Source organism: Onychomys torridus, chromosome 3 (genome assembly GCF_903995425.1).
Source record: "Onychomys torridus chromosome 3, mOncTor1.1, whole genome shotgun sequence".
NCBI lineage: Eukaryota > Metazoa > Chordata > Mammalia > Rodentia > Cricetidae > Onychomys > Onychomys torridus.
Genome location: NC_050445.1, coordinates 70640939 through 70667336, shown reverse-complemented (window position 1 = coordinate 70667336; position 26398 = coordinate 70640939). Strand labels below are relative to the sequence as shown.

The 26398-nt window shown below is 38.9% G+C and overlaps 1 protein-coding gene across 2 annotated transcripts in view; it reads right to left on the bottom strand.

The window, feature by feature from the left end:
- Elapor2 (endosome-lysosome associated apoptosis and autophagy regulator family member 2) overlaps positions 1-26398 on the bottom strand; it is a 165482-nt gene that overhangs the window by 36546 nt on the left and 102538 nt on the right. For both annotated transcript variants that reach the window (XM_036182439.1, XM_036182441.1), the window contains exons 4-13: positions 23886-24033; positions 20052-20138; positions 17595-17700; positions 16678-16830; positions 15594-15682; positions 9958-10138; positions 9180-9308; positions 4780-4870; positions 3870-3972; positions 1935-2072 (exon numbers count right to left, since the gene is read on the bottom strand). In XM_036182439.1, coding sequence (XP_036038332.1) covers positions 1935-2072; positions 3870-3972; positions 4780-4870; positions 9180-9308; positions 9958-10138; positions 15594-15682; positions 16678-16830; positions 17595-17700; positions 20052-20138; positions 23886-24033 — 1225 coding nt within the window. The remainder of the gene's footprint in view (positions 1-1934; positions 2073-3869; positions 3973-4779; positions 4871-9179; positions 9309-9957; positions 10139-15593; positions 15683-16677; positions 16831-17594; positions 17701-20051; positions 20139-23885; positions 24034-26398) is intronic.

The following is a 26398-nucleotide window of genomic DNA, read 5'->3' as shown; positions in this document are numbered from 1 at the left end:
ACCTTAGCTCACTCATCTCACAGGGCAACCAAATGCTGAAGTCTGGCAGGGTGGGAAGTCCTGGAAGGTGAGGCAGATGGACTCATGACACTTCTCTGTGCCTCCCCCTCCCTCTCCAGCCCTTCCCCTAAGTGGTGCATTCTAATCTCTAACAAAAGCGTGTCAAAAGAGCAAATGTCAAAAGATCCTGAATGCTGCCGTATTTTTCTGTTCATGGTATAAGATTAATTAAGGTCTGGTTTTTCTCACCCTAGAATACAATGTCACACTTGACTGCTTATTGCTTTTCCTCTGGACCAAGGTGAAAAGACAAAGAGGAGGAGGAGTTCCACTGGTGTTCATCCTCTTATTATTATATCCTGAACACTAAGTAACAATGCCTAAAGAAAAACTGACACCTAGAGGAAAATCTGGGGACTGGGTTCCCACTGAAAATCTGACCAGAAAAGAGAAAATACACTCTACATGCCAACACAGCAATGAAGATACTCTAAGTGAAGATTGACCTTGTTTTCATTTTGACAGTCACATCTGTGCAGAAACACAACAAATAATAGGCCTGGGGCAAGGAAGATGGCTTGGCGGCAAAGTGCTTGATAAACAAGCATCAGGACCTGAGTTTGGCTCCCTAGCAGCCACATAAGAACTGGGCATGGCACCGTAGGTGTCTAACCCCAGTGTCAGGGGTGGGTGGGGCAGAAACAGATATCCTGGGGGCTCTCTGGCCTGCTAGTCTAGCCAAAATATCTAGCCCTAGGTTCTGTGAGAGACCCTGTCTCAAAAAAAAAAAAAAATGTTGAGAATAATTAGATGACTTCCAGTGCTGACTTCTGATCTATATTTGAACATACAAAAACAGGCAAGGGTAGTATGCACCCATGTATATACTACACACACACACACACACACACACACACACACACACACACACTCCAAAAATAAATAAGTATCAGGCCAACTAGTATTGAAATATGTAATGGAATGTTCATAGAGGGGATTAGGTCTATGCTAGCAATGAAACTTGAAGAAAGGCAATGGTCATCTCTGTTCTACCAGCCCATATACAAACACATTCTCTCTAAAAGGAGTTATCATTATAATGAAAAACATAAACCCACACTAGTTCATGACCCTTAAATGAATATTAGATAGTTGGGTGAAGGAGAATAGAGTTATGAACTTTCTCAGCCTCAAAAAGATTTAAAAACAAAGTTCTAAGTAAAAATAAAATTGAATTTTCTCTTAAGCTTCAACAACTGTATTTGCTCATAGCTCAGAATAAATCAAAGATTTCTTGTCATCCTACCCATTTCATACATGTGTACTCTCAAAAAAAATAAAATTGTCATTTTTAACCCATTCACAGTATAACCTGATGATAGACTTCAAGAAGTATCTTCTCCAATTTGAGTGACAGTTTGTATATATCACAAGTGGGCATCATCTTTGTGTTTTAAAAGAAATAAAAAAAATTAAGGGATCATATTGTCCTGTATCGTGACATTATATATGTGAATCTCATAGTGCACCTTTAAAGTTCTCTGTCCCCTCTACAGATTTCATAGTATCCTATGTTCAGGTTATAAAGATCTACATGGATATCATGTTTTCATTCTTTGACCTCATATTTCCTTGTACAGAGTTCACGATGCCCTGTATGAAGCTCCTGAGGCAAGTTTACCACTCACAGTGCACTTACAAAGGGCTTGTGTTGTAAGAGAATGCAGCTCACCTGCACAGTTTGTGATGACTTCAGTGGAGCTCACATCGACTTATGTAGATGACACATGCCCTTTATTATCTCATAATGCCATGTATGAAGCACATGATGCTTCCATTTACAACTTTCAGTGGCTCCAGAAGAGATCAATATGCTCTGAATGACAATCACACCCAATGGGGGGTGGAAGAGTAATAAAATGGTTGGAACTTACATCTTGACCTTGATTAGTTCTCTGGAATGCCCAGGTAAATGTAAATGTTGCATTCTTGAAGATGACGTGGGTATATGCTTGCTTTTCTTTGGTTCCTCCCCATGATTCCACCACATTGGTACTTTTTCTGTTTATATCCTATAACAGTACAGAAATATTTACAAATAAAGCATAAACTCAGTACTAACATAAATACACATCCATTACAAATATGTACTTTTACTTGGAGAAAGCTGTGTGGAATTCATGACTGTTTCTATCACATACTACCTGTTTTAACCACACAACTCTCAAAACTTCCACAAGTATACTGTCAACAGGATGAGAAAGGAATCTAAAATCACAGTATGTTTAAGACACATACTTGGAAAACATTTCTTAGAAGAGAGAGTTCCTCAGACTCCTCATGGAAAACATAGGATCCACACTAAATATAAAGCTTCCCATGTTGGGGAATATTACTTAAAGGTGAGCTACTTTTGTTTATGTTACATTTGTTTAACTCTGTGAAGCTGTGTCACTGAGCCTATCTAAACTTGATGGTCTAATAAAGAGCTGAACAGCCAATAGCAAGGCAGGAAGAAGGATAGGTGGGGCTGGCAGACAGAGAGAATAAATGGGAGGAGAAATCTGAAAGGAGAAGAAAGAGGAAGAGAACAAGGAGAGATGGATGTTAGGGGCAGCCACCCAGCAACCCGGCCATACAGCAAGCAATGGAGTAAGAATAAGATTTACAGAAGTAGAAAAAGGTAAAAGTGCAGAGGCAAAAGGTAGATGGGATAATTTAAAGTTAAGGAAAACTGGCAAGAAACAAGCCAAACTAAGGGCGGGCATTTATAATTAAGAATAAGCTTCTATGTGCATTCACTTGGGAGCTGGGTGGAAGGCCCCCTAAAAGAGCAAAAACAACCAACTACATTCCCATTTGTTCCCTCTTCCTTGAGGGAGTCTACCCCAATTTGTACTTGCTGCAGGTTCATGCAAGTGAAGGCTAACCAGTGTCATCCCATGCTCATTAAATATTCTCTGAATTGTAGCTGAGGTCCATGAAGTTTCATTTATAAACTATTTTAACTTCTGATTTTCTTAGCTAAATTTCAGAAAATAATAATGCCACCATTAACATGTCTTAAAAGCAAATACAATGACTAATATAATCATATAATTTATTTAAGTTGAAAACGAAGGTGAAGTCTGAAGTTGTAAGCTTTCCTGTAGAATTCCTCATAAATAGCTCATTTCCATTAGTTATTTGGGATGGTGGAGATAGGTTGGTATGGCTTCAAAATCTGTCTCTTTCTATAATATGGACATAAGGATCAAAGGTATTATTAAGCAACAAATATGCCAATAGGAGATATATCTTGGGTTCACACCATAGATAACAATATGGAAAAATGATTTCCATACATTACAGAAACCTTATTACCAAATTATCATACTTGCCATTTCTAAAATCAAGTTCATAACATATAGATGGTGTTTCATTAAACATTGTTGTGGTTATTGGAAGTAAAATGTATTACCTTACTATAAATAATGTAACTTTAAATTGTAAAAGGTTATTTGATATTATATTATTTGTGATTTAATTTGATAACTCACAACTCCTATGAGAAAACCAATCACATAAAGACTAAAAGAAGCTATCAAACTCTTCTCTAAGCCACATCTCTGCAATGATTTATAACATGTAAGCTCGGCATCCTCCCTTGGGAGGATGGGACATGTGGATCACAAGGTTAGATCCTGTACCATGGGGAATGAACACTTGGCGAACCCTATTGTACAATTCTTAGTCATTTCTTTAGGTATTTAAAAAATGTTTTAGAAAGTTCTCAGAAAGGTAAGAAAATGGTTTTTATCCCAACTTATATAAAAAATTCAAATTTGAAAGTAAATAATAAACGTTGAGATCTGCCTTCAATCACTCACCACCATGAAGTACAGAACACAGTCAGCTGAGCAGAGGGTCTCGAAGACAAACGTTATCCTTCCCAGCTCAGAGCCTGTGGCTCCAGTCATAGAGGTTGGTGGTCTACATGACAGATCGAGATCGCAATGTCAGTAATGTATTCTGAATGCAGCTTGAAATAAAATTAAATCATGTGTTCATATAGTTCTATAGTTAGTTCTATAGTTTAGTAACTGAAAATCTAGCTTCTTTGTTAACTAATCTACTGCTTCTTGAGGAGGCACAGATCCTTCCTTTCTCAGTCTGTGTGTCTATACCCTTGCTCAAGGCCATCATGGTATGTTTGACTCTCCTGCTTCTAAAGGAAGGAAAAGACTCACACTGGGAAATCTCAACATGTGGGACTAAAGCAAAGACATAAATAAATGTGTAACATACTAACTCACAGATAGAGCTGAGAAAAATAATAGACAATTAAATGGCACAATAGCAAATGTTGTGGATTTATCACTTTTACTCATTTTGAAGTGGTTGTCTTAAGTTATGGTACATTGGTTGTCCCTGTGCAGAGAACATGTCTCAGGTGACTTCTTGTGCACAGACCTATCACCTCTCAGTGGTGGCACTTGTTAGCACTCCTGCAGATGAATGACTTAGACTAAGTCTTCTCTGTTAAGGATCAACGAATCATGTTTTTATTACAGGTTTGGTTGTAATGCTGTTAAAACATTTCAGCTTTATCTAACTAACATACATGACTGACATTTATAAATTCTTAGTGACCAGTTCTATAGATTCCTAAATATCATATATCGTTCTCCGACACACTGTTGTTTATTTGATAACAAAAACACTCCATAGAACCAATCCTACTCTGCTATTTCTATAGAGGAAGTAAAGATTCCCATAGAAAGGACCAGTGCCCCTTACTTAAATCCCGGGATGTGCAATGTTAAGATGAGGTAGTCATTGTCAGAGCCTCCAGCTCCACTCTGGATGTGGTCTCCAGCTACTTCCCAACCTGAAAATTATAAAAGACATTTTATTAGTAAAAATTTCATTAATTGATAACAAAAACATTAAAATAAGGCAAATATATATTAAGCTCAAAGTTAGAAATATTTCAGAAAATCCCATATTTTTAAATATCAATTGTAGACTGGATGCAAAAGTTCACTTCTAGATACCCACAAAGACATTCTGGCTGTACTACTTTGTATACAAGTTATTCAATGTGAGACAAGGTGACAGTTTTCTCAATGAAGCATGACTTTCCAAACTGAAATAGGTGGCATTTATGTACCGCACTAAAATGGACACTTTGTGTGGGAACAGACACATTCCCACTCTGCTGACAGCCAATGGAAAACCGAAACTTCCAATTACTAAAGATTTAGGGTCAGGAGTTCTTCCCAGTTTACTGTATTTTATTTCACAATTTAACTTTTACTAAATGTCAATAAGTATGGCATATATGGAATAGTAGACAGGCCTCCCTCCTGAGGAGTAGGGAATGGGAGGCATACACATGATAACAAGTGCCAACACTGTGAGGTGATAGGTCTGTGCACAAGAAGTCACATGAGGCATGTCCTCTGCACAGGAACAATCAACATACCATAAGCCAAGACAACCACTTCAAAATGAGTAAAAGAGATAAATCCACATATGGCATGAAGCAAGTTTATTATCTAAGGGCAATACTTAGCATTGACACTTCTCCAAATGTCATCTACTACTTCAAGAGATGTAGTACAGGCATTCATACCAGCACAAGCTTGGCAGCTTGGCAATTTTCAAAACAATAATTTAAAGTAAATTGGTATGTTGACTACACACTACTAAAACATAATAAAATAATGTGTATTCACCTATTAGAGAAATGATGATAATTCTGCTGCCTAAGGTTCTCATGATTGAAAACAAAGAAGGGCAGTTATCAACTTTTAGTTCCAAGAGCTGAGTAATCATGAAGCCCTGTGGCCCAGTAAGAGAGTTTGGGTAATAACAGGGGAAGAACTTAGGTTTAGACAATAACTCTGTGGCAGTGGTAAGGAGGACCAAGGTACCCCATGCAAAACAAGCGAATGCCAGGAGAGGAAAGGCTGTGGTTATGTTTCTAAGAACACCTCTTCAAACCTATGAATACCATGAAGAAGTACAGAATGTGAGAGAAGGCCAAGGAAGCAGCAGCAGCAAGTGGATTGTGTGCAGGGGTTACTATGCTTCAAGTAGAAACAAATATGTGTTCCAATACTGCCCAATGTAGAGTCCACCAACTTCCCTCGTTTTTGGTCTGTCCTGACCAAGATATATAGGGTTTTTGTTTGTTTGTTTTTTTCTCACTTACCATTACCTTTGATTTTTTATAGTCATATCACAAACATTTCTCTAATACAAATCATTTTACATCTAATTTTATCTAAGTATATCCCCATTGTTGAAAATTTGCTTTCTTCTGCTTTTCATTCATATAAGAAACATTAAAATTAACATCTTTGCATGCAACTTCCTTCTTCATATCACATAATCTTATTGGTATAGATCCCAAGAAATAGCATTACTAAGTCAGAAGAAAACAAAAATTAAAAATTCTGGAAATGTATTTTCAAATTTTTTCAGCACACTGTTTCAGTATAATGATGACACACATAATATTTTATTCAATTGAGCTACCTTATGTTGGTAAACATTATCCTATTGCTGGAAAGTGAGATTACTTCCATTTGTGTTTTTATACATGATGCCCATTGAATCCATTCACGAACAATCAAATTGTCTCCAACTTTTAATTTCTCACAGGCATAAATCCAACATGCACAAATCTGCTCTTCATCCCTAACATGCAAGTGTGTCAAGTTCAGACTCCAGGAATATGAAAACTCTCCAGCCACTCAGCCAGCTCAGTCTGGACACACCCGCGTTCGCTCTCCAGCCAGGAGGGTGACTCCCTCCTCAGCCAAGCTGCCCCAGACATTCCACCTGACCCTGTTGTGTGCTGTTCATTACAAGAATGGCACAGAGACTCCAGATCACAAAGAAGCACGCCCCCTTTTATTTTTGTATTTTTCTTTTTCTTTACAGCTTGTGAATAAATTGGTAGTGAGTGAGTAAAGGGTTGGTGTGAGAGTGAGTCTTCTATAGAAGTTACTTATATCTGTTCTAGTGAGTGAGCACATACATGTACTAGTCCTTCTGTGGATGCACTCAATACTCTTGTTTTCCCAGTCCTATTTTCCTAATTGATCTTAAATTTCTGACTTGAAATGCAATCATCGGACACATCTAAGGAATATCAGCTCTTATAGAGAAGTATCTACTATAGTGTTTCCTCTTCTCTCAGGGGATAAATTCCTAAAGGCGGTATTATTGAGCAATAAGGAATATTTTGTATTTAATGTAATCAGGTCGTGGTCTTTCACTCATCTATTGGCTCAAAATTATTAAATACTCTATTTTTTCTGTTGATCTCTGTACTCATGTGAACATCTCATCTCCTATGTCCCAAGTCTGTTCTGGGAAGCTATTAATTCAAAACATGCTATTTTAAAATAGTGTGTATAGACCTGGGTACAATGATCAAACATAATATGGAGAAAGTAAAATGATAAAAATGACAGTGATGTGATAAAGTTAAAGGATGGATTTCATTGTTAAGTCTTGTTGTTTAGAATACCTGCTGCTAGTGTCAGATTTCAAAATAATACAACCAACAAGTATTATTGAAAGAACTCTGCCACATTTGTAACTTTTCAGTGAGTGGGATTCAACTGCTTCTTATGAACACAATTATAGGCTTCACAAGAAATGGGAATTTGAAAGCTTTAACTTTTTTCCAGGGCACAGAGCTGAACCAGATTAAAGTGACCAGTGACTGCTGTGGAATATTTCTTTACATTATGTGAATATATGTCGCTGTCTTTGGTTTAATAAAGAAGCGGGGTTGAGGATTTAGCTCAGTGGTAGAGTGCTTACCTAGCAAGTGCAAGGCCCTGGGTTTGATCCTCAGCTCCAAAAAAAAGAGAAGCCGACTGGCCAATAGCTGAACAGAATAAGGTTAGGCAGGAGAGCCAGACTAGGAGAATGCTGGGAGGAAGAAGGGTAGAGAGAGAAGTCCCGCAGCCAAATGCAGAGGGAGCAGAAGATGAATGTGCCATGCTAATAAAAAGTACTACCACGTGGTAGAGCATAAATAAGGAAAAATGGGTTAATTTAAGTTGTAAGTGCTAGTTAGTAGTAAGTCTGAGCTATCAGCTGAGGATTTGTAAATAATACAAGCCTCAGTGCGTTTATTTTGGAGCTTGTGGTCCCCATGAAAGCTCTGCCTACTTATGACTCTTTAAGGTAGTAGAAGATGTAGATGCTGTTACCTTCCTTGCTACATCTCTCCTGGTATTTGTGACTTTAAATGTGAGGTTCAAAATCCACTTCAAAAGTGACTACATAAAATGCAAGATTTATACAGTGGCCTGTCCACCTTCCAACCCCCATGCACACATCTATCCTCAGGAGATAAACTCTGAGACCCCACAGGGAACACAGCAAGCCCTACTATTTAATACCTTTTCTATCTGAGCACTTACCACATGCTGCCATTCAATTCCTGCCGTTGAGGTGTGAGAGCAATGCTGGCAGAGATGGAACTTTTCCTTTTTCACAGTTGAACGGCTAAAAGCTTTCTCTTACCACAGACTTTTAGCAAGTTCAGCAAACAATGTATGTTCTTTCTTTACTAAGTTAAGAAGTTCGCATTTTCAGCTGGAAGGGTGGGAGGGAGGGAGGGAGGGAGGGAGGGAGGGAGGGAGGGAGGGCAGGATTAGGGAATGAGCCAGTAAGGGCCAGCTTGATAGATTCTATTTGGCATGTTACTTAGGGTTGGAGATTATTATTAGGAGTTATTTGAACAGATATTGTAAACCAAGATGCTACTAAGTCACTGATGGACAGGAAACACATGTAACCAGGGATAATGCACATCCTAGTCTAGAAAGAAAAAAAAAATGAAAGGAGGTTTCATTAGGGACTTAGAACAGTTTGCTATTTAAAACTTGGTTTCTGGAATTTTCTACTTGATATTTACATATTGTTATTGACTATACAAAGCTGGAACTAAATAAAGTGAAGCCATGGGAAGGAGAGAAGTACTGTATTTTTTATTACTTTAGGAAAGCCATCTGACCGGTTGCTTGGTTTTTATGTAAGGGCTAGGATGGACACATAGTCGAGTAAGACAAATTTCCTCACAAATGTGTCTGGTATTTTTAAAAGCTAAGTTTAAACACAAATGGTGTTTCTGCTGCCATAACAGCTAAGGTAGAGTCCAAACTCACCGTTCATTCCATCACACTTGGAATTCCCAACATTGAAGCAGGAAGTCTTCATGTTGGCAGGAAGGACATTCCACCATTTATACTCAAACCCAAGCACTGGTTCTGTTCCTGCTGGACATGGCTTGCATTCTGCAGAAGATGGGTGATAACCAATCACATTAAATCACATCTGGACAGGTCTCTCTGTGCCAAGCGCCTCTAAACCATAATTAGCAGAGAAATGTGAGGGAAGGATGTTACACCACCAATTCCCTTGGGAACATCTTCAAACGTGATTTGCAAAATGTTTCTAGACAGAGTACCAAGGCACGTGTATGTATTTGGTGGTTTGGGTGGTTTTGTAGAGTACCAATGCATATGTATATATTTGGTGGATTTGTCTCCACAGTGCTTCATTGTATGTACACGCGCGCACACACACACACACACACACACACACACACACACACACACACACACGCACAGAGGCAAATGAATGATAATCCTTATTATCAACAGTTAGCCAATAAAATAGGGTCATTTTCCAAAGAATAATTAAATATACTATTTTTAAAGGAGACAATCTCACATATACAAAATGCCAGTAGGACGGTTCTTGTTAGATGGTAAATAAATCATGATCTCACAATCCCATTATCAGTATTTCTCAACTCTTCTTCCTCCCAATGAAATAAGAAATGTGTCTTCTAAAGACCGCTCCAGAAAATCAATTGAAAACAAGATCACAGGTCTATTAATATCATTTTTCTAAAAAAGCAGTTCATGATAAACACCCTACCCTTTGTTCCGTCTGAAAATGTCCCCGGAGGGCAGGGATGGCAAGAAGAAGATCCATTGTTATGGAATCCTGGGTTGCAAGGGGGACAATCCTTCTTCTCTCCAGAAGGGGGCAGCCGGATAGCATCCGTGAGGCCCTCCCTGCAGATTTTCGGCTCTATCCACTTGTACATTATCTGTGTCTGGAAAAAAAAAAAAAAAAAGAGTTTTTAAAATTAAAACTGGAAGCAAATCATACAACACCCTTATAACAAAGATGCTAACTGACCAACTAAAAACACAATCAGTGGGAGAACAGAGAAGGCGGTTGAGAGAATCCAAAACAGTGACAACGGGAGAAAAAAAGAGGACACTTTCACTAAGACGGTAAGGAGAAAATAACAATTTGGTAGGAAAATAATCAGTGTGTGTGTGTGTGTGTGTGTGTGTGTGCGCGCGCGGGCATATGGACATATTAAGATCTAAGGTCAACATCTGATGTCGTTCTTAATCACTGTCCACTTTTTGCTGGCCACACCCACAGCCACATGCCATTGCACACATGTGGAGGTCATAACAGAACGTGCAGGAGTCAGCTCTTTGCTTCCACAATGTGGGTCTGGAGGATTGAACTCAAGTCAGCAAGCTAAGTGGTAAGTGCCTTTACCCGATGAGCCATCTCTCCAGTCCAACCCCCACCCAGGTTACTTTTTTAGATCAAGCCTCTCACTGAACCTGAAGCCTGTAGATTCAGCGAGGCTGGCAGGCCAGCCATCCCCAGGTGCCCTCCTGTCTCTTCCTCACAGGTTCTGAGATCGCAGGAGTGAATTTCTTTCTTTCTTTCTTTCTTTTTTTTTTTTAATATGAGTTCTGGACAACCAAACTTGGGTTCTCATGTTTATGTGGCCAGCACTTTACCAAGTGAACCAAAAAAATCCCTAGTCCCTGGAAATGACCGTTACATTGCAAAAGTTATATATATATATATATATATATATATATATATATATATATATATATATATATAAAGTTTTTAACCTAAGTCATAAATATCCTTATGATACAGACGGCATGCTCCTTATCATGAGTCCCTCTTTAAAATGTAAACCACTACTAAATGGTCACCCCTGAACACACACATAAGAGTAACATTATACAGACTGAACATGTCATGTCCAGAAATACATATGTCTACACATATACATGTATGCATGTAACAACAAACAATGAAAAGAAAAGAGGCCACATATGTGAAAGAGAGCAGGGAGGGGTATTTGGGAGGATTTGGAGAGAAGAAAGGGAAGAAGGAATGATGTAATTAATTTATAATCTCAAAAATAAAAGGCAAATCTAAACAACTGCTGCCCTTGTACCCATTTACTTCACTGGGTAGCCAACAGCTTCAGTACACTGACTTTGTCTCGCTTATTTGTACTTTTGGTTGTGAGCCGAGCCTTCACGGGCTGAGCCATCTCCCCAGCCCTTCTTGCTTATCCGTGACCGTCACTGCTCTTTCCTTCCTCCAGCCGCAGCCTCACTACCTTACTTTACACACAGGAATCACCAAAGAAAATGTCGCCTTTCAAAAAGAATAGACCAAACTTCATGCGCACTCATAATAATTCATAAACACCAGTAGTTTCTGAGCCTTTTTTAGTAACAAGAGCTGTAGCTAAACCATTGTCTCCCGAAGTTTCTAATCCTTTTCCATGTGCTCTGAGCTTGAGGACAAATGCACCCTCTGCTCTTGATGCGTGTCGTCAGTTAAACACCTTTGTTATCCTCGTCCACGCAAAACAACACAAAAATAGTGGTAACAGCTATGCCCAAAGAACTGCCCACACCTGGTCACTCTCACTTCGAAACCAGAATACCGATGGGTTAGCTGTTCTACAGCAAAAGTGGAATAGGAACCCTGAGGGACAGAGGGAGGTATTCTAGAACAAGCAGAACAGTAAATCAACACCATAACTAAATAGACTATTTTAGAAGAGACGATAACTGTTCCTTTCATCCAATAAACTTTGAAAGTATTGTTTGTCCTTTAAAACAACTTCTGTAGTGGGAAGTCTATTGAACTAGACAATGGAACCACAGGCAGTACCCCACCACTGTTTCTAGTCAGTGAGAACCAAGCACAGTGAGCCTTGACAACACTCAAGTGGTCTCCTCGAACATGCTCGTGGAAGACACGTTATCTTGTATGAAGAAGGATGCTAAGAAAAATGCTTTAAACATAGATGCCTCAAGAGAATGATAAATAGTATTATTTTCTCTTTATAGCTCTCTTTTCATTTTATGGCTCATGTCATGATATGCTTTAATGTGCTACTTTATCCCTCTGCCTCTGTTACCATCTGTAAAACTGGCTGCTCCAGCTGTCTTCATAAGTAGCTTTAAAAAATCAAATTAAATACTATATCCATAAAAGGCTCTCAACTCCCTTCAAAAAAGGTAGCAGAAAATTCAGAATATAAACAAAGAATCATTATAGTAGAGACACTGACTTTAAGTTTCTAGTTTAACAAGTATAAAAAGCAAATTTAAAATCCTAATAAATTCATTAATTTCCTGACTCATTAATAAAAACGTATGACTGCTACATGTAGGGGAAATTTTGGTTTCTACACAAGAACAGAGGTATCATGCAACATTGAAGAATCTTCCCAACCTCTTCAGGACAAGCATTTTATTCTTCCCAAGTTTGTGAACAAGGAACACTCCAAATTAGAGGTGTGTGTGTGTGTGTGTGTGTGTGTGTGTGTGTGTGTGTGTGTTATGTGGTGTTTGTGTGAGTGTGTGGTGTATGTGTGGTGTGTGTTTGTGTTTTGTGTGTATATATATGTGTGTGTGGTATGTGTGTATGTACTGTATGTCTATGTGTAAGAGTGTGGTGTATGTGTATGTGTTGTGTGTGTGTGTATATGTGGTGTTTGGTGTATTGTGATGTGGTATGTGTAGTATGATGTATGTGTGGTGTGGTATGTGTGTGTATATGTAGTGTGTTGTGTGTGTGTGTTTGTGTGTATATGTGGTGTGTGTGTGTACTGTATGGGTATGTCTGTGTGCAAAGGTGTGGTACATGAGTATATGATGTGTGTGTGTGTGTGTGGTGTTTGGTTTATGTGTGGTGTGCTGTGCATGGTGTTTGGTGTATGTGTGGTGTGGTGCATGTGTATGTGTGGTGTGTATGTGTATATAGTGTGTTGTATGTGTGGTATGTGGGGTGTGTGTGTGTGTGTGTGTGTGTGTCTGTGTCTGTGTGTATAGTGTGTGTCTGTGTGTATAGTGTGTTGTATGATGTGTGGTATGAGGGGTGTGTGTGTGTGTGTGTGTGTGTGTGTGTGTGTCTGTGTGTCTGTGTGTCTGTGCAGGCATTATTCTTCTGGCTCTATCTACCTTTTTTTTTTTTTGAGACAAGATTGCACACTAACCTGGATCTCAACAATTAAGCTAGGCTGCTGGAGATCTGTCTCTATGTTCCATTATAAACACAGGCCACCAGGCCAGGCTTCTCACGTGGGTATTGGGGACTGAACTCACGTTGTGTAATTTTCAAGTCAAGCACTCCACTAACTAAGCTATCTGCCCAGCCCCAGATTAGATCCATTAAACAACTTACCCAAGAGATGCACACAGCATCATTAAAGAAGGATTAGTCTGATGAGAATAAAAATAATAAAATATGCAAGTTGATTTGGGAAGCCAAATAACCAGTGGCTACCAAAGTAACCAAAGATGATTTTTTAAAAATAAAAAATACATTTTAATCCTTAAACATTTTAACATGGAGAAATCAAGTCACAAATCCTCCATGATTCAAGTTTCATTACAAACCTTCCTGCCGCACATGACAAACTGCTTCTCTATCTTTCTACAGAGACATATGCTCCCAAGTACAGCTGATGGGAAAAGGTACTAATTAATATTAATGATCCTTAGAACCAGATGGCTCATAGCTCAGGTGAGACACCAACAATCAACTCATTCTTTGGAAAGTGAGATGCAAACATGAGATGTTTTTATGAAACCCAAACCCTCTCAACAGAGAGGTTTTAACATAAAGAGTTACAATGTCCTTATGGATCTATGTGAAGCTTTAAAAGTGAATCTTGGGAAGTCCAAGGTCAGCCTGGTCTACAGAGAGTTCTAGGCCAGTCAAAGCTACATAGGGAGATTTTGTCAAAAAGAAGAAGAAGAAGAGAATGAAATGAACAATACTCTTAATTTATAAAACATGGGTACATTATTGTCTTCTATATGAAGAACATGTTCAGAGATTCCCTGACATATGAAAAACACAGTTCTTATGTATGTATACATACATCATGCTTGCAAGTGTGTGTATGTTCTAATCAAATTTAAATATGCATGGCCTTAATTCTATTAGGCCAGGTCAACCTGATATTGTCATACTGGTCACTGGCATTATATTCATCAATATTATAGAGCACTCAGTAATGTAATAAATATAATTTTAATATATTTTAATGTTGTTCAGATAAAGTGAATCATTACTAGATCTCATTTATGCAGTAGTACTGAATTCATTATCATTACATAGAATAAACTAAATTTTACTTTTATTAGTAAGTAAGGCAAGTTTAGCTAAGGAAGTTTACCTTAAAGGTATTATACCCAATACTTTTCATTCCATTTTAGTGGCCTCTGTATGTATTTTCTAAATAGAGCTAGCCTCACCTGGCATTATTGTCGGGCCATGGCCAACCTTGTTCTATAACCCTCATTAGTTAATGCTGTTAGTCTGAGTTAGCATTGATATTAAAAATAGTAGTTATATTTCTTATTAAAACATTCCACTAATCACTCAAATTAGTTATGTATTTACTCTAAAGCACTAAATACAATATTCTTTCAAATTATTTAAAGGCATAAAGGAAGTTTCATATTCACATAAATACGAAAACTACCAATTAGCATCCACAGATGCAAAATTAGGAAAGGAAAATAATATTTGTTGATATCTCCAAATACTAAATGCCCTGTCAGGATGCAAGTATATCTAAAGGACACTTCACAGAGGCCATGTCATCCTCAGTTTCTCACTGACACAGGCTAGTACATCTGATCTTTTAATTCAAAGAATGACAGGTCAGCTGCAAAGTTCATCTGTGCATTTTCCTCCAGCTAAATGTTGTTCATATGGTAATCACTTTGTGCTTTGTAAATGCGATTACACAGTAGTCTGGCATAATTGAATTAGCATATGGCTGCATAGCTCCTCTGATAAGCATTCTGAGTTCCTTGCAGTGCAATAGAAGCTACATAGCACACATTTCAAGCAGTGCTCTTCTTGATCTTCTGACCTCTGAAAGAATATAGTCATTTTAAAAAGACAGTAAGACCACTCACCACATGCCAAGCTCTGGGCTGAAAATCTTGAGTATCTTATGTCTTCCCATAGAAACTTTATGAAGTAGGTAGCAATACCAATGTTCTTTTAAAGACTGAAAAAGTGGAAGCTTAAGAGCAACCTTGTCTGCAGAACTAGTTGGGAGGTCAAAGCAAAGGCAAGTTTCAACAGCTAAACTCTTAGATTTCTTCTGTAATATCTGCACATGCAGGTAACAAACCAGAGTGCACTTATACCAGGAAAAGAGTTTGATAAACATGGGATGAGTTAAACATGGCTGATACCTTTCCTTCTTCATCACATGGGGTATGGATCTGGAAATAGTCTTTGGTAGTGCAGGGTGGGCGATCCATACACTCACTGGCTCCTTCCTCTGCAACATACACACACACACAGAAATCACTTCAGAATGGACCAACTCCTTTGTGATATTAAGAAAAAATGAACATCAAAACACAAAAGCAAGCTGACATATAAAAAAAAATCACTGTACAGAGTAGCTTAGGAAGAACTATCCAAGCCTTAAGCAAATAAAGATTTGAGGTTTTTTTGTTTGCATGTTTGTTTGGTTTGGTTTGGGTTTGGGTTTTTTTTTTTCCCTTTGGTTTTTCGAGACAGGGTCTCTCTGTGTAATTTTCCTGCCTGTCCTGGATCTCGCTCTGTAGACCAGGCTGGCCTTGAACTCACAGAGATCTGCCTGTCTCTGTCTCCTGAGTGCTGATATTAAAGGTGTGCGACACCACCACCCGGCCAAGATTTGGTTTTTTGGTTTGTTTGTTTTGTTTTTCCAAGACAGGGTTTCTCTGTGTAGCCCTTGCCATCCTGGAACTCAATCTGTAGACCAGGCTGGCCTCAAACTCAGAGATCCACCTGCCTCTGCCTCCCAAGTGCTGGATATTAAAGGCATATGCCACTATCACCTAGCTATATGTTTGTATTTTTATTTTCCCCAGAGGAAATAAATATTTCTATGATACATCTGCATCATGGTAGCTGTTTCCAGAAGATATTAGATTTTTCTTATATTATCATTGAACACTGGAAATATGGAACAAATTAAAAACTTCTAAGTATATCTCTACAGTCTCTATGGTAACAAACACATGAAAGTAAACGGTTGGCTAGACTGATGCAAACACATCTGGACCAATTATCTCTGGAGTGTGGAATAAAGGAAAACCATAGACAAAGGGGGAAAGTCATTCAGAGAAGGGCACTAGTATGTCATGTTGTCCCTATCCAACCTGAATTCATTTGGTCACATCGGCCTGTGGTCCACCATTGCTACCACGCTTACTCTGCCATGAGAAGTACACCTGACCAACATTAGCATGGAAAGAGAAGAATAAATATTGTCAATAGCCTTACCTGAAAATTGGGAGTCCTCCTTACACCGTATGCATTCTTTCGCACCCTTCTCAGAGTATGTGTTTCGGGGGCACATTTGGCAGTTAAATGAGCCTGGTTTGCTGCTGAAAGTGCCTGGCTTACATGGGAAGCACTCTGAGGTGTACGCCACCCCTGTGTGGGAAGGAAAAACAGGGCTTGGGAGAGAATACCCAGTCCAGTGAACACATTAGCACCTACTTGCAGCTTCTGCACAGAAGAGAGAGATGCTAACAGTAATATGAGCCTAGATTCTTTATTTACCTAGAACAAAGACAGATACAGTGTATAAGCAACAGGAAAGACCCTAGAAGTGGCTGTCGTGGTTTGTACTTCCAGCTTTGTCCAGCAGGTGTCCCAGTGACTAATGAGGTGACATCCCTATGAGCCTACTCATGGGATGCAGCAAAACATCCCAACCTTTACTAAAAGGGAATCGCTGCTGTAACTCAATGCACTTCACTTGAGCATGAACCATGGCAGTGTTTATTAGTGCCTCAGCTGGGCTAGAAATGACCCATCTGCTCAGAAAGGCACAAGAGGCTTAGAAAACAGCCAGACTCTTATTATTTTTATAAATATAACAATGATGAGATTATCTGGCATAATTTACATATCTCTAATGAGTAATGGGCTCTTGTGTACAAATACACTTTCATTTTATTTTTAAAAAATGAAGATTAACATTGTGTTTATTGTTTTACACCGATTAAATAATCCTGTTTGAGGGTAGGAAGAAAAATTTGGTGGACATAAAACTAAGGTTTTTAGACCTGCATGAGGTCTGACATTAATTTGTGTCTGTATTATAAACCTTTGAGTCAGTTAAGCTAACACTCTAATAAACATTTTAACAATGGAATTGGACTAGTGACTTCCGAGGCTCAGCTATGAAATACCTTCGATGGTGATATTTTTTACTAGCACAGGCTTGACTGCCTTGGAACCCATAAGGATGCCTGTCGTCCTCCAGTACAGAATATTGGTGCCTGATTTCAGCATCACCTACAGAGAGAAGCACAAGACACTTGGGTCTAACAAGCTATTTCTAACCACAGGCAAACACTGCTCCCTTTTACCCTCTTCTAATCTTCTATATAATCACCATTAAAATAGAATTAACAAACTTAAACACTCTTAATTCCAGCCTAAGATATAATGAAGTCGTTATAAAATTAAAAATCAAAGCCAGGCAGTGGTGGCACACGCCTTTAATCCCGGCACTTGGGAGGCAGAGGCAGGCAGATCTCTGTGAGTTTGAAGCCAGCCTGGTCTACAGAGTGAGATCCAGGAAAGGCACAAACCTACACAGAGAAACCCTGTCTCGAAAAACCAAAAAAAAAAAAAAAAAAAAAAATCAAATATACTAAGGAAGACACTAAATCTAAAAAGATAAACTTGTTTTTAAACTTCAAGTTATGGCTTATACACAGAAGGGCTCTAGCATACAGGGTAAATGAATCTGAGGCCAAGCATCTACTTTGACAGTAATGTTTTTCTTAAGGTCTATCTCTGAGCTGTAAAAAAAAAAAAAAAAAAAAAAAAAAAGGAAAGAAAGGAAAGAAAGGCAGTGTAGTGCGTAGTGCTTATTTCTGCTCTGGCCTGGATATGGCATGTGCGCTCCCTAGAGATCCATATGTAGGAAGCCTGGTCCCCAAGTGTGGCGGTGGTGAACTTCTGTGAGGAGAGGCTGTGGGATGTAGTTAGGTCAATGAGAATATTGCCTTCTGAAGAGGCTAGTGCTGGTCTCATGCAGTTAGTTCCCACAGGATTGACTGCAGCAAAGGAGCAAGCCTGGGTCTCGGCAGAGTCTCCACCTGTCTGACTTTTGGTTTCACCATTGAGAACCCTTGAACACATTCCTGCCATCTGATGCCATCTCCCCCAGACCTGGGAAGATGTAGGTACTGTGACCTTAAACCTCCAAAATGGAATTAAATAAGCCTTTTAAATTTAGAAAGCATCCAACCTTGGGTATTTTATTCAGTGACAGAAAATGGGTTACATAGCTTCATAGCTTTTAAAAACTGTTCAGTGAGCCACAGTGTGATAGGAAAAGGAGAAAATGTCTTGATCTAACTCTAACTTGAGAAATTTAATGACACTCACATTTGCTTCCTTTGCCACTGAGACATTGTCTACATATAAATCAAACTAATTTTCTAATCAATTTCTTCCTGATGCTTTCTCATTTGATGCCTTTATTCCTCTATGCACCCTCGCTGATGAAATTCAAGCTCTCCAACATTAAAATCTGCCCTACCTCAACATCCTGGAGGAGATGTGGAGAACTAGTACATTCAGCACATTCCTCTTGCATTAAGTCTTCAATGATGAAGACAGCACACTGGCTGCCAAAGCCCATCAACTCGGTCTTGAGGAGAATTGACCTTAAGTGGTACTAATACTACTTTCAAGCATAGAGGTGAAAAATCTGCCGGAAAGCCTACATTGTGTGGACTCAAGGATGAGGCATTTCTATAACCACAAATACTAGGATAATAGTGATGGAAACCGAACTCAGGCTTCACACTGGAGGCTCCATCTAGGCCCTTACTGTCATTGTCTCATTTGATATGGGACAACTGCTCTCATTTCTAACAGGAAAGAAAGAACAGCCACCAAGTCATCTATGGAAATACAGAGCCGGGTTTTAAAGCCATGCCTTACTCCAAAAGAACAGTGTCACAATAATAAAAGATGTACTAACACATGTCATCTGAGCATCCCAGATTCAAGCATTTAGAGAGAGGTGCTGGGCAGAAGTAATCTTGACACTATGTGACCAGAAAGGGTAGAAGTTTGACCAACCGATAGCAAATATAAGAAAGTAGGTTGGCATTCCAAAAGTGGGTAGATTTTGTGACAATCAGGTCTATGCAATGATAGAGACTGCAAAGGACCCAAAAAGGAAACCTGAAAAATCAATTCCTAAAAACACCACCGAGACCATGGAATGAAGGCAATTCATGATCTTTCCAATGACCAGATACTGGTCTATCACATGTGGCAGGCACATTTGTAAACTTGCATAATCGAACTTAGTAACATTTTGTGTCAGTTTAAAATAGCCTTCTAAGTTGTTGAGTCCCACTTTAAATAAAGGGAAGAAAGCTGTGAGGAGAGAGGAACAGCAAAACATTCTAAGGAAAGGGGAAAACAGAAAAATAATTTAAAATTTTAAATGTGGGCCTATGAAACATAAAGGCAATTTCTTTGTTAAACGGAACTTATCTAAAGTAGCAGACCATGTCGCCCTTTTTATTTTCTTAGAATGAATTCCTAGAAATGGTTGGGAAATGGAAGGAGAAGAATGGAGTTGGTGTCACCAAATAAACACAGGAAAGGAGACTTACAGAATGGGAGCCCCATTCTCCATTGTCTGTGAGTTTCACCCATTTGTCTGTGGTGGCATCCATCTCCTGGCACTGGTCATTCTGAATCTGTGAGTTAAACACAGGGGCACGGTAATGCTTTTTGAATAATAGCTGTCATTCATTTCCGTTCCCAGCACATGCTGCAAGAACACCCTTTACCCATTTTAAACAATGAACGAAGGAATCTCCAACAAGTGAACATGCCAAGACAGAGCGGTTCTGACTAAACCACCTCATTGTTGTAACCAAACGCCAGGCCATTAAGGAGAGTGAGAATACTTATCACTGGAAAGTCATTACAAAGCCTTTGCCTAGCCTACCCAAGTGTTTTAACAATTCACATCCGCCATGCAAGTCTGAGTTTAAAAGCAAAGTCAATTCTGTTCCATTTAAAATTTTTCTCTTTTGAGAATTTCATACATGAGTATACTGTATTTAAATTATTTCCGACCCTCGTTCTCTCCCTTAAGCCCCTCCCTCACATCCCCACCCACTCTGGGGTTCCTGACCTTTTCTGTATTTATTATACATATACAAACACTTATGGTGTCAGTAATGCTACGCATATGAACACATGTTAAGGATGAATACTTGAAACTGGTTAATCTATTAGGAGGTTACACCCTGGAGGAAACCGATTCTCCCTCACTCAGCAACCATTGATTGTACCAAGATTTCCATCTAGGGCTGGGGGCTGTGGACTTGCCCTCCCTCATTGGCATGTTGACTGGTATGGTCATTATTCAGGTCTCTTTTAGGCAACCATACTGCTAAGATTTCATTCTCTGTCCAGTCTTGACGTCACTATCTAACAGCAGGTGAGATTTGGGCTCTTCTGACTTTCTGTCCTCTCTTCTGCAATATTCCCTGAGCCTGAGAAGGGGGGTCGCATTGTGGATATATCGACTGAAGATGGGCACCCCAAGTCCATCTCCTCTGCATTTTCATCAATTGTGGATCCCGGTTATAACTGCCATCTGATACAAACAGAATCTTCTTTGGTAAGGAGTGGGAGCTACACTGGTCTGCAAATTTCACTGACAGCAATAAAAGGTTAAATTAACAAGTAGTGTGCCTTGGTTGTCAGTTTCCCAAAATGTAAGCTAAATATGTAGCTAAATGGTTATAGACAAAAACCTAACTCCTATCCTTTGTAATGGAGCAAATATTAATCATCTACCATGACAATTAAAATGATTAGAGATAGTATTTTTCATATTAAACATCTTGAACTCTCTGGGTAATCCTTCAAAAGTGCTTAGAGGTTAGGGTATTACTTTTTCAGGCCTACAAAAAGTACAAAGGTACCTAAAATCCAGGCCATCATTCCAGTACAGCAATGGTCAACAAAAGGTGGAGGCAGATGTACTCATAACGATCAAAACTATCTTTCTCTTCTTTAAATTATTCTTGCTGCTTCTCTTATTTTCCTATTTATCACAAGGCTTAAAGTGTTCTCACTAAGAGAAGTTTCTAAAGACTTAACTAGAAAACAGTTCCGTTTGCAATATCATTATCAAGAGAACAGCCAATTAATATTTCCTTTAATTGAACTTGTGTCCTGTTTCTACTCTGACCATCACGATCACTGTGACACCAATGTTCAGCCATTTCATAGGTGCTGCAGGCTCTGAATATACCTTTAATGAACAACTAGTAGGCAAGCTGAAGGCTTTTTACATGGGAAAGTGCACGTCATGTAATTGGGACATTCCCCGATACTCTGAAGAAATGAGTTCCATTACTCATCTTGAAACTAGTTTAGGTGTGTCATCATGGACCGAAAACTTCTTTACATTTCAGCTTCATCATTTTTTTAATTAAGAAATTTTTATTCATTTTACATACCAGTCACAGATCCCCCTCTTCCCTCCTCTTGCCCCTCTAGCCTCCCCCTTCAGCCCATCCCCCATCCCCTCCTATCATGGGGAGTTAGCAGCCTCATCATTTTTAAAAGAAAGGCTGATTGAAAGTCTCACGGTGCTCAAACTTTCAATACTTCAAATTAAACAGTTTATATGTACTTTTCTCCACACCCGCTGACAGTTTTATCTTCAAACATTTCCTTTTCATCACTGACTAATGATGACTGAGGAGTGTTGACCTTCTGAGTCAATAAATCACAATCTATAAGCATCAATAAAAGGATCAGCATGAGCTTCCCACCCCTTTCAGACTCTAAACTGAGATGAACTCAGGCATCTCTGTGGGAAAGGAACAAAATGCTATGCCCTAAAAGCATGTTTGTTGGCTGCCCTCAAGAGACTCGTTGGGAAATATAAAGGATCTGCCTAGTCACAACAATTAGACCCTTGTCTCATTTCCTAATTTTGTTTTCTGCAATACTATTGAAATGTCCCAAGAAATACTCACTCATTCTCACAAGCTTTTTTGAAAACAGGATATACTTTAAAAAGTACATCTTGAAATGTTGCTTAACGTCCTAAAACATCAAAGTATACCCATACTAGAAGTTCCTCAAAATGCCTTATCAAACAATCCACTTCACAGAAGGGAGCAGCGATAGCCGGAAAGTCAGACTTACTACCCAAGAACACACATCTACTAATTATAGAGTTACAGCCACAATCGGAACCTCTTCACTTCAAAAGCAAGGCTTATACCTTCATGGGAAATAGTTCTTACCATCAAACTTTTGATAGAGAAACTGTAATTACTGATTTAGAAACACTCATCACCAAGATCAATAAAAATGTGTTTTAGAATTTTCAGCATATTCTTTTCTTAAAATCTGGATCACAGGAGCATTTTTCCCATTGCTTGCAAAACGAACACTGTGTTTAGTATAAGTCCATCTGAAAACATTTTCTCAAGAATTTGAGTCACTGTCATAATAAATATTACTCGATCAGCTATAGCTTATATTAGTTCAACAGCCTCCATAGTTATTCTATTAGTATATGAGTACAGCTTAGATTCTGTCATTCTACTTAAGCTCGTGACAGACACATCAGCTACTTCATCCAGTGAGTCCTTTCAACAGTACAAAATTCACAGAATCGGAACATACAGCCATTTTTACTTTTTAAATAATTATAAATAACAAATAATTTAGTCAGTAAGAAAATATTTACTGAATTGCAAAAAAATACTTTAAGTAAAAAACAAAAAGTTTTAGTATAATTTAACATAATAGAAACTGTTATGGCGACTCGATGGGTAATGGACTTGCTACATAACCAGGATGAGAACTGTAGTCCAGATCCCCAGCACATGTAAGGGATGGCTATGGTGGCACACATCTCTAAGCCCAGCACTGGGGGAGCAGAGAAAGGCAGATCTGCAGAGCTGGCTGGCCAGCCAGGATAACTGAATCTGTAAGCTCTGGTTTACTGAGATACACTGTTTCAAAAAATTAAAGTGGAGAGTGGGAGAGGAAAACATCAACTTCTGTTCTCCACACATGCACACACATGTTCCTCCACATACACACATGTTATGAACATGAAAACATTAATACCTTTCTACATACACAATGCATAGAAAATAGCTTTTGTAGCTTAAAAAAAAGGAACCTTGGAAAAATTATTTGTGACATATGTCTAAGCCAAATGACCACCTGATGAACAAGAAACAAGCCAACCTTATTCCACAAGATAGATCTGAAAAGTAAAGAAACTGTTCGTTTGAACACTAAGTACCATAGCGGGGAAAACTTTCTTTTAACACTGAAAGATCCAGTTAACACCTTCCAAAAATTTAGGAGGCGTAAAGTGGAATGGAATAGGAGGTTTAGAGACAGTCATGTGAATGTTCCTTAAAAATCAAATTCTATAATATGAAAAGCCTTACAAAGAACTCAAAGAAGATGTTGTTGTCCACGTACTGGTACTCAAAGAAGACATAGCCTGACTTCTTAAGGTGCACGGCGTAGATCAGAGACACAGTGCAGTCATCCCGGTTGGACTCTATGTAGTTCCCACGAGGAAGCCAAGAAGAGCTGTGAAGACAGAGCCAAAAATTTTATGTGAGAGTTCAGAAACCTCTTCTAGCCACAATCCTTTGACCGAGAACCACAAGCAAAACAAGCAGATAACGCCAACGCTGCTGAAACTCCAAGGCAGAACACCACTTTTGAGAAGTTTATCTTTGTAATCAATTTATTTATTTTTACCTTACTTAAAATAATTACATCATTTCTCCCCTTTCCTTCCTCCCTCCAAGCCTTCCTGTGTCTTCCCATTCCAGACCCTACCATGTACACACCTCCTTAATCTTTCTCAAATTGCCTTGAGAATAATAATAATACCAGTAGACATGGAAGGTGTTCCCATACAAAAACTACAGTCAACTAACTATTGCTTAGAGAGGGAGACCTAGTCTTCTCCAGGGATGATCTCCCTAATTGGTTATCCAATACTGAGTAATCAGCCCTGAACTCATATGCATACAAGCAACAGTAAGTGGATCCACCAGGTTGTATTTATATAGTCATGTGTGTGCATATATACACATAATAGTAACAATAACTATAGAAAAGGGTTTATTTTTATAGCATATGATATCTTAAATCTTTGTAAGGCTATATGATCAATTTACCATACAAATGCTTTTTGTTTACAAAAAACCACTAATATTAATATTCATAACCTCAAGTAGAATCACTCTTTCAAATAACATCTGAGTTTGACTTATAGACACACACACACACACACACACACACACACAGACACACACACACAGAGCAGGTCTATGAAAAGAAATAGTGCTACTAAATGCTAAGTATTTAAATTAATGTATAAAGCTGTACTACTTTTGACCTCTTAGATTGTTGAAGAAGTCCTGAGATAGAAGCTAAAACCTTCACCGCTGAGTTAATGCTAGATACACTAGAGCCTCCCAAGAACGTCCTGTAAGCAGTGGGTCTTTCAAACAGAACACTGGTGTGCATCAGGGTTTACAACTTCACAATACCTGACAGAGACACCAAGAAGGGGGTAAGTGTGCATTTGCCAAGGTAGACCACGGTAGTGCGTGAGGCACGTTCTTGAGAGCTGTATTTTGTCCTGGCTCCTGTTACTGATCTGTTCTGCTCCAATTGCCATTTGCTGTGAGTTAGACAGCTGTGCTCTCCCATCCCAACCTCATGGTGGACTACAACCACGAGCAAAACAAGTCTCTCTGCCTTTGGTTGTTTCTAAGGATCTCTTCAAGAAAGTAATTTATATGGCCTTGGCTCAGTGTTCAATCAACATTTCTCTCTTCATACATGCTGGCCAGTACCTTCATTTTCTACTATGGTTTAAAGCTGCATGGAGCCTTCACTAGATGTCAATACTATGCTCTTGGGCCTGCAGAACTGAACTAAATAAATCTTGTTAAAAATTCCTCAGTATCAGGTGCTCCAAAAACAGAAATGCATAGGGTAAGACAGACATACAGTCAGACAGACAGACAGACAGACAGACACACACACACACACACACACACACACACACATATGGGGGGGAGGGAGAGAGAGGGAGAGAGAGGGAGAGGGAGAAAGAGAGAGACAGAGAGAGACAGAGGAAGACAGAAACAGAAAGACAGAGATAGAAAAGACAGAGACAGAGAAAGAGACAAAAACAGAGAGAGACAGAGCAAGAGAGAGAGAGACAAATAGAGAGACAGTGGCAGAGAAACAGATCGAGAGAGAGAGAGAGAGAGAGAGAGAGAGAGAGAGAGAACAATCTCATTCTCTAAAGAGGAAAATAAATCATTACCACTGAGCTGAGAACGAACAGGACAAGACTGAAGGAAAGAAAGTGAAGGAGGGAGTGGGAAGAAGCCAAGAAGTGCAGTATTAGCTCAGCTAATGTCTCTCTCAACAATGATGAAGATGCCAGGCTCCCAGCGAAGCATTTTGTCAGAAGGCAGCCAGAGGCTTCTATTTTACTACCTCTCCTTCAATTTCCCAAACACAGCACATCACAGGAAATGTTGCCTAGTCGGTGGAAAGAACAGAACGGGGTGCCTCTCAAAGGAAACCACTTTTCTTTTTCCCCAAGACAATTTAACATTTCTCCAGTGCTGTCATATGTGAAGCTAGTAATCACCTAGCAATTAAGCAAAGGACCTTCAACCTTAGATCTTCAACCCACACTCCTAGAAAATAATAAAGGTCTAAATGAAGGTCAAACACTCAAAAGTAGGGGGAGGAGACATGAATTTCTCTTTAAAAATTAAAGAAAGGTTAGTAGAAACACCACTGCCCTAAGTTTGATTATAAATGTAAGATAATGAACTCATTTTTCTAACAGCTCTATTGCATTCTGCATACAATATCTATTATATTGTGAGGCCAATTATTTTCTCATTAAAAATTT